This window comes from Chanos chanos, chromosome 2, assembly GCF_902362185.1.
Source record: "Chanos chanos chromosome 2, fChaCha1.1, whole genome shotgun sequence".
Classification (NCBI taxonomy): Eukaryota; Metazoa; Chordata; class Actinopteri; order Gonorynchiformes; family Chanidae; genus Chanos; species Chanos chanos.
This window is the reverse complement of record NC_044496.1, coordinates 29,004,153-29,014,031: the sequence shown is the minus strand read 5'-3', so window position 1 is coordinate 29,014,031 and position 9,879 is coordinate 29,004,153. Positions and strand designations below refer to the sequence as shown.

General features: G+C 41.7%; 1 protein-coding gene across 1 annotated transcript in view; it reads right to left on the bottom strand.

The window, feature by feature from the left end:
- Positions 1-540: 540 nt before the first annotated feature.
- The window catches only part of zbbx (zinc finger, B-box domain containing), a 42,847-nt gene continuing 33,508 nt past the window's right edge, over positions 541-9,879 (bottom strand). Inside the window, exon 19 of the mRNA XM_030765228.1 lies at positions 541-752. Coding sequence (XP_030621088.1) covers positions 541-752 — 212 coding nt within the window. The remainder of the gene's footprint in view (positions 753-9,879) is intronic.

Below are 9,879 nucleotides of genomic sequence, written 5' to 3'. Positions count from 1 at the left end.
CCTATGGGAGAAATAGAGAAACCGCTCAAAATGCATTCCAGTGTCCTGATTTCAGCTACTTCAGTTACTAACCACGCAAAAAAAATGAGACACGACACTGAAGCACAGTTTGGACTAGATCTACACTTCATTTGAACGCTTCATCTCTTTCATGTTTTCAAGCACATATGTGCCATATTTTCTCTACTCTGGGTTTATTCCCGTCTTACATTCCTGTTATATTTCTCTTTTTTCTGTTTGTCCATTTGTTCCTTGCGCTACAGATCTTTCTGCTCATTTTTCTTTGTCTATGTGAAACCTTCATTTCAATGTAGTTTTGCATGAGAACACTGGCCCTAACCAGTATTGGTAACGAGTTCCCTCTCTTCTCTGTTTCACTCTCTCATTCCTTCCTCCATGACGTCGTTCAGTCTCCTCCAACCTCTCTCTCTCTCTCTCTCTGACACCTTTCCTCACTCACTAATTTGCTTTCTCATTCTTCTCTTCCAGTCTCACTCACCCAGTGTCATCACTCACTCACACTCTCTCTCTCTCCCTCACTCACTCTCTCTCCTCTTTCTCCCGGCTCATGTTGTCTCGGAGCTGCTGCAGACGGCTCTCTACATCCTTGCTCTCCAGGTCCAACTGCAGCGTCTCCATGCGCAGCTCTCGCAGGTTTCTAAAGGTGAGAAATTCCAGACTGTCCATCAGTACATCAGAAACAGCCAGTTTCCTCACACAACCACTGAGCAACAGCTCCTGCTCTGTCTGTCCTACTCAACAGAAAAGCACGTGTAGACTTCAGGAATGTCACTCAATAAACTGAAAACCCAATGAATATCAGTGAATTGTTCTGGTGCAAGGCAAGGTGATTTTTCTCACATGGTCTAGAAGTGCTTCTCTTTATTTTCTATTTATTCTAACTAAATCTCTCTACTTTATTTTTATTTTCTTGGTGATTTAAGTCGACAATCACTCAAAAAAAAAAAAATCTCAAAGAATTAGACCTGTTTGTTAATATTATCATTAGGCCTAGTAGTGGTAGTAGTAGTACTGATGCTGCTGTGTACGCTTCTTAATCATGTTTTATTATCAGGATAATGGAAGGTGTGTGTTTGTGTTAATTTATTTTCAAGCAGTCTCAATCTAAAAGTAAGGATAAAAATAGATTTTTTTTAAAGAAAGACATAAAACAATTCATCTTATAAACTGAACATACAAACCTGGCATTTAACTTGACTGACTTGGGTTTGTTGGGAACGATCATAAAGTTATTTAAATTCATGCTGCCGCCTGATAAGACTGCTTAGTCCGCCGCGTTTCAAGTGTAGCTTCCAGAGTGGGAATCTGCCGGTAATAAAATTCAGTAAGCAATAATGTTAGATGCAAATTCACGCAGCATGTGAATCAAGTGGAAAATCCGCCATTACAGCCAAGATATGCTCGAGTAAACGAACGATGTCCAAAGCACGGATATACAAAGTTCGAAAGCTTCGCAAGATTTATAAGAAAGGTTTTATAGAAAATTAATAAAAAACACTGAAAATACGATGACACATGTCAAAGTAGGCAATCTTGCCATGTACACCGCTAAGGACAGGATTATTTGACCGTCATGACTGTCACTAAATTAGTCATGGTGTGCAGCAACATTTAATAAAAAAGCATTTGTCCATATTTTAACACCATAGTGTATTTACCCCCTCTCTTGTCCTCTTCTTTCACGTTATCACTGATGTACCAGCAGTTTCCAAACGGCTGTTTATTCCAAACACACAAACGACATTGTGTACAAATGTCACTATAGCAACGGCAATCACCTCTCGCGATACTAAAAAAGAACGCTCCCACAGCTTCGGGTAATGAGAAAACCACTCACTCAGGAGGCCCTGTTTACACCTTTCATTAAAATCCGATTTTGGTGATCCGATCACAAGTGGACAGCTCTAAGTACGTCCCTTTACACCTGGCTTTAAAATCCGATTTACGTGTTTATTTTCTATATGAAAATAAACACGTAAATCATTTCCTACACGTCATCCCTTTCATTTAATTTCAGTTTTGCTTTTTTGATTGGAGACAGTTCTTATGACATGTGAGATGTCGGACAAATTTGGCGATCACGGATCGCTGTTTTGGGACACTGAGGCACGTTAAGCGGTTTCCTTATAATGGACGTCAATGGAGAGGAAAACGTTTAACGCGAGATGAGGACCATACCCCTAGGATTTCGATTCTGATTTTTTGATAGGAACAGGCGATTCTGACAAGAGGTCAGACACACAGAAAAACATTCTCACACACACATTCATACCTAGGGGCAATTTAGTGTCTCCGAACCTGCATGTCTTTGGACTGTGGGAGGAAACCCATGCAGACATGGGGAGAACATGCAAACTCCACACAGAAAGGGCCCCGGCCGCCCAGCTGGGAATCGGACCAGGACCTTCTTGCTGAGGCGACACCGCTATCCACCGCGCCGGCGTGCCGCCCCATGAGAAAACCAAGCAATGTTAATGATATCTTGATTACTTTCCTTCTTTTTTTCTCCAGTTGGGTCACACAGGTCTCCATGAAACACACTCATCATCGCTAGGTTCATGAGATTTTGAATGGCAGAGACACAACAAAATAAAGAAGAGAAAAGACACCTATTGCTCAGTCCAATCACAGACAGCTGGAATTCTCTAATTAAAATCAATTGCATTTTCAAAGCTGATTTTGACTGAGCAGTTTGATTACAGTCATAAAAACCCTCCTTGCTTCCACTGAAAGTTTTTAGACTATGTTTAAATTAGCCTTTAAAAGACTTTGCTAAGAGTATTCATGTAGAGAGTAGAATTACTGGACAAAATGATAGGAGATACTCTTTATCAGCTTCTTTGAACTTATTTTAAAGTGTGGTCATTATACTCCTCAGCTAACATTTCAAAATGTTATATTTGCCGTAAATAAAAGCACCCACTGGCAAGACTGACTGAGTAATGTTTCTAAGTATCATTCTTTTCTGGATTTTTGAGAGAGAGAGAGAGAGAGAGAGAGAGAGATACAATTTATTAAGAGTGTATCATACTTGTTCTATTTTTATGTCAAGTCCGTCCTCCTTTTCCTCTTGTATGGTGGACAGCTCACTGGGGTGAACACTGTCCTTTTTCTTTGTTTACAACTATGTAATGACCATTACTATGGTCACACACAAATGCTTCTCATTTTGGCTCACTTGCAAACATGTTAAAGTTTGCAGTCTGTTTGGGCATAATAACAAGGACTTGGCTGTGTGCATAAATGTGAATATTGGGGTGTGTGTGTGTGTGTGTGTGTGTGTGTGTGTGCATACTGGGGGTGGGATATGGTCCCTTCACTGAGAACCCTGTCTGTTTTGGCCATAACAACAACACCAGGCCTCATCTGTATTCAGTAAGAGAAGAAACTTTCAGATCTGCTATTGCAAAGGCATTCTTCCACATCTAGTCCTGCACCTCCATCTCTCTCTCTCTCTCTCTCTCTCTCTCTCTCTCTCTCTCTCTCTCTCTCTCCTCCTCCTCCTCCTCCTCTCTCTCTCCCCCTCTCTCTATTGTTGGGTGGCTGGAGAGAGACAGAGAGAAGCAAGAGAGAGAAACAGCTCCTCTCCACCATTTTCCCAGGCTGCACCCTACTATTATCATGGATTGTGAGGTATGGTACTCCCTCTTCCTCCGACAACTTTTGAAGAAGCTGGCACATTAAATCCCCATCTCCCACCCCGTGATACCACCCAGATGTGGGCTCCTGGGTCCAAAACCCCAAGTGGGATCCTGTCTCTACATCCCCTCTTACTTAATCTCCTTCAGTCATCGACGTGGAAAAAAAATCCGTCCCACAACTTTGGCTCCAGCCGGCGGTGATCCAACCAAGCATGCAGTAGCATACTGATGAGCTGGACAGACAGAGGGAGAAAGAGAGACAGAGGGAGAGAGACAAAAAGGGGGGGTGCAAACAAAAAAGAGAGAGAGAGAGAGAGAGAGAGAGAGAAATGGGTTGGAGGACAAAACAGGGAAGAGAAGGACAAAACACAGAGAGAAAGATGTAATAGTAAGAGGACAAACAGATAAACTATGGGAGAGATACAAGAATAGAAAGAGGGGGGAGAGGAAGGATTGAACAGGAGAGGAGGACAAGAGAAGTGAAGGAATGAAGGTAAGAGAGGGAGAGATTTAAAGCTTGGAGCTGGTTTAGCGTTACAGTGGCATATGAGTGGGCCATGTGCATGCGTTTGAAATGTCAGAACTATTTAATCCATAATGGTATGTCATCATTGTACCCAATTTAAATGTCATTTGTTAGTTCAAACTTTCACTTGAGATGACTGGATTAGACACACTGGGAATCTTCATCCTTGTCACTCCGGATGTCTACAGGTTTCCAGTAATCATTACCACACCAGAAAGATTAACTGCAACTTTTATTTTAACAGTGACATACACACTAAGACGCTTGTATACATCAAACACACAAGAGAGGCTTTCTTTTTAACACATACAGACACACATGCACACACGCACACACACACACACACACATGCATATATCCATCACACCAAAGAGTTTTTCATTTTAACACACACACGCACACACACACACACACACTAGATAGATTTCTGACTTTTATTTTCACAGGCATGCACATAAGACAGACACATGTGCATAAATGTATTAATTGTGTTTTCCCCAGTCAGAGCTCCTTATAAATGACATTGTGTTTCACAGGCAACTGCCCAAACATTGATAGCATTGCCTCCAACACGCTAACACATTCAATGCATAAATAACGAATGGCTATGATTTTAATTATTGCTGTATTAATCATCTTTTCAGGCAGTGTGCGCAAGGATGCGATCACTCTGGGTCTGATGTGATGTTCTCTGAGTGTGTGTGTGTGTGTGTGTGTGTGTGTGTGTGTTAATTAAAGGGGGGGCGGGAGGGCGGTTTTCTGAAAATATGAAAATTTGAGTGGAGTTGAACTGAGGTGACCTCTCAAAATATAATGAAGTACACAGTCCTAAGCATCTCTCTGTATAACGCTGTTAAGTAAACAACATTCTGTTGTTCCGATGGAGTGCTTTAACAGAGTGCTTTGGCCTGTTTTGTTCAGGCTTTTCTATCTGTGCTTTGAGCGACTGTATGATCGTGGACATAGGTCAAAAGTTTGCCAGGTCAAAAGGTCAGGGCCATCAGCTCCATCATTGCAAGAGCAACATGGTGTGAAGGGAAAAAGAGAGAGATGGAAAATGTGTAGTCCCCCATCCCACCATGCCCCACAGTAGGCCCCTGAGGGACTGGAGAGATACCCTGACCTTTTCACCAGGAAACTAGACACTCTTTTTGACAAGAGGGCTTTCAAAAAGCATTATAGCTGGAAAGAAAGAAAGAGAGAGACAGAAAGAGAGTGTGAGAGAGAGACAGAAAGAGAGATCTGACTTTAAGGCTCCATTCTTATCTGAACACAAAAATGTAAACAATAAACAACAAATACAATAATCCAAAAAAATAGTAAAACCAATAAAACAATAAAAACCACAAAGTCATGGATAGAAGCCTTGAGTAAACAACACATAGCACCAGTCTGTGATAAAAAAAACTCTTTTTCAGCAACAACTCTAATATTCCAGTATTCTGAAATGGGAGGGAGGGAGAGAGAGAGAGACAGAGAGAGAGAGAGCAGCATGAAACAAGTCATTTGTGACCCAGAGAACAGACGAGACCAGCATGGCCAGCTGCCCCAACATCCCAGTCCAAGCTGAGATGTCATGGAAAACAGGCCCAAGGTTGGAGAGAGATGTTTACACTCTCTAAACTTCACTCGGGCAGTTTTTTGATCTCCAGTATGACTCTGAGTGAGAGAGAGAGGGAGAGAGAGTGTGTGTGTGTGTGTGTGTGTGTGTGAGAGAGAGAGAGGCGTAACTGTTGCCGAAAAGTAACAAGTTAAACTGTTGTCTCTCCACCTGCCAAATGTTAAATGCTAAATGTGCAATGCAGTTATCTGACCTTTCTCTTCTCAGTAGTCACAAACACTACATAGACTACACTACAAGAAATATGTACATAAATACACACAACCACACACACACACACACACACACACACACATTGCATTCACATTTATTTATTAAGCAGACACTTTCACCCAAAACAACTTCCAAAATCAGAATGCAAACCAAGCATGAAGCCATTAAGGAGCTGTCTGTGGTATTGCCACATACACACACACACACACACACACACACACACACACACACACATATATATATATATATATATATATATCTGTACATATGTGTGCATATGTATGTGTGTGTGTGTGTGTGTGTGTGTGTATGTACATACAGACATACATGCATACATACATACATACATGTATACACATACACATATACACGGTAGGCAATTTATAGGGGGATGAGAGGGGATGCCATCCCCCTTGTTAGCAAAATGACCAAAATGCATCCCCCTGGTTAACCTGCCATCGCCCCTATATACTCTATAAAATAATGTCAGTGTCCATTGGGCCATCTCCCTGTTAAAAAATAACTACTGCATGTACATAGACATAGACATACATATACACATACACATTCACATTCACATTCACATTCACATTCACATACACATATATACATAAACCTATACATTATAACACTCAGACAGTGTGAATAAGCTATGACTTTAGACTGTATGATGTGTGTGTGGTATACAGGGTTCAGAATGAGTATGACACAGTTGTCTTTTCATACCATGAAATGGATTTCATTATCCTTGCTGCAGGCTTCTTCTCAGAATCACAAAACCAAACAGAGCTGTGCTCACCTTCAGTGAGTGCTTGCTTCAAAAAAGACAATGCAGAGACAAAGCTGCTCATCGGCATGTTTAGAAGCTGAAATGACCTTTCTGTTTGAGAGTTCAGTGGATCTCCGCTCTGTTGGCTGTTCTGCAGTTGTCTTGCCTGTACTGCCATCTAGAGGTGGCTGACAATACAGTCAAGTCTGTTATCTTATCACCACCATTGCTCTCAAAGCCCAGCAGACTTTCTCCACACAGTAATGGCCAGATGTACAAAAGCCACCAGCTCTCACAAACGCTGTCTGTTCAGTGACACTGCTGTAATTGGTAGGCAGTGGGCAACAAACTGACCAATCTGACCAGAACATGGCACAGATTTTATGCACTTTAAGATTATGTCAAATCCAGGAAGTGTCTTTGCTGAAATTTCTGGATTGGTCTAATATTCCTTTAGGACATTTTTTTCACCTCACCTGTGAAATGATTCAGTAGATTCCAACACCCCCAACCCACCACCCGTTTCCCTGGGGGCGTGACAAAGGTCACGGATTTAGGTGCTTGTGTTGGGAAAGATCTCTTCTCTGACGAAAACAGGTAGATCTTTATTCTCTTTATTCAACCACAGCTGGCTCAATGAAAACCCAGAATATTAAAGCTGCACATAGCAGCATACCCACGGAAAGATTCAGTTACAGCACACCTGCAAGTTAAGGGCTAGCTTTTCCAGACCATGAGACTCTGCACTTTAAAACAAATGACAAAACCATTGACTGGCTCATGTGTTGCTTTCTCAGCCGGTCACTGACAGTGACATTGATTTTGCGCTGTATATAACTGCTGAGAGAGTTATACAATTTATGCTTAAAATGGTTTTGAGAGGAGATGGTTCCTTTCAATAAAGAAAAAAAGAAGTCCAAACAAAATGTTTGCAGTCCTTAGCTACTTCAACATTGATTCTTATCCTGGTGTGATTAGTATGTGACCGAAATGCCTTCACTTGTGATATTTAAAACATCTAAAAGACTGCAGCTGCTCTGATGCAATGCAGCATTGTAATCTTCTTATGCTAATCTCTTAAATCCTCTATTACGAATTGTAGTCCAATCTTTACCTTGTGAAGCCTGCTCTGGGAACAAGTTGAAACATGATCCTTGTCCAGTGTTTGATGTGATAGTGTTTATGGATTTAATTACAAGCTCTGGCAACAACTTATCCAATGCACACCCCTCACCTCACCCTCTTCCCACAAACAGTAAACAGATCCAAATGTTTCTTCAGCCGGAACACAACGCGCTCTTTGTCTTCTACAGGCAGACACCTGTGGCTTTTAATCATTCCCCACATCAAACAACCTCATTTACAATTACACCACACCTAAAACATCTACTCATTACCAACCCCCGCTGAGTTTCTCTTTCAATACAGATGAGTTTTCGACATTCCATGGCCCCTAAACACACCTTGTCTCTGTATCTATGGGCCTGTGTAATCACACAGGCTCAGATTAGCATTGGCTGGTCATTTTGTCTCTGTCATGGCAGCTGGAGCTTAAAGACTTTTAATTCTGTGGAAGACTAGCCAAAATGCCAGGTGATGGGCTGATTAACAAAGACAGACCCTGCATTATTAGCTTGGTTAGACAGAGATATGGACAGAGAGAGAAAGAGAAACTGAGAGAGAGAGAAGGAGAAGGAGAAGAAGTTGTGTTTTTCAGTCTTCTTCAGTTTTTCAGTCTCTTTTTCTCTTTCAGCACTGTAACCACTAGTACACCTCTCAGACCCCCTCATTCTGTGTATGGAGGTAAGAGGGGCACCAAGCAGACCAAAGATCAGATAAACCAACAGACCAGCAAAAAAACAGACCACTCTGATAAAACACCCCAGTTATTAATGGACTCATGGCTCCTTGTGAAGAGTACAGCCTCCAAAAGGAGAATATATTGGGACAGAGAGAAGGACAGGAGAGGGACAGAGGACAATGTTTGTATGCATAGCCTTGCATTCACCCCTTCCCTGAAAAATTGACCAGAGTGGGATATTAGTGAGGGATGTTATATCTGTGGCTGTAGCCATGGGCAACAGAGTGACATTGCATTCAGGCTCCCTTTTTCATCAAAGAAAAGGAGAAGGAGAGGAGGAAGAGGCAGTGGCAGTCACTGCTGAATGGTTCAAGAAGCGAAGCTGGTGAACTGATATTCAGAGTGGAAGACACAGCTTTCTCATGGCAGGTCATTGTCCCATCACTGCTGTGATCCTGTCTGAGTTTGCTGAAACTTTAATGAGATTTATGGTATGCTGCTAGTCAACAGGAGTGAGAAACACACCTCCTGCAAGGTAAGCCTACAGAAATGCTCTTTATTCAACCAGAGCTGATCATGAGAAAACTGGGTGTACTGGATTAGAACAAGAGGAAAATCCTCAGCAGTGCAACACACACACATATATCTGAGTTAGCACAAAGTAGCATTTATAATTTATTATAGTGAAAGACACTGTAAATGTAAATGAACATGTGAGGTGTCAGTGTATGGGTATAAAGAGAGAGAGACAGAAAGAGAGAGAGAGAGAGAAAGAGAGAGAGAGAGAGAGAGAGTGTAGTCAGCTAACCAGTTTAACCTTGTATGCAATGATGAACAGATGACCTTGAGCAAGCACGATGGCTGCAGCATCAGAGGAGCATAAAACACACATACACACACAGAGACAGAGACAGAGAGAGAGAGAGAGAGAGAGAGAGAGAGAGAGAGAGAGAGAGAGAGAGAGAGGGAGGACATAATCCATCCAGGGTCTTACAAGGGCCTGGCATCGTCATTAGTCTCTGTCTTTCTGCTCTTTCCTCCACATCAAATTGATAAAAATGTTCTGTCAGACTGGGAAGACCATACATCCCTCAGTGAGTGTCTGTGTGATATGTGCATGTGTGTGTGTGTGAGTGTGTGTGTATGTGTAACTCGATTTCACTTCTGAAATATACATTTTGCAAGATAATTATGCAGGTGTCCCTCAAATTGAAAATGGACTGTATTTTGAACTGTTATTATAAATGGCATAAATCCCAATATTTACATCATATCACCACTCATTTT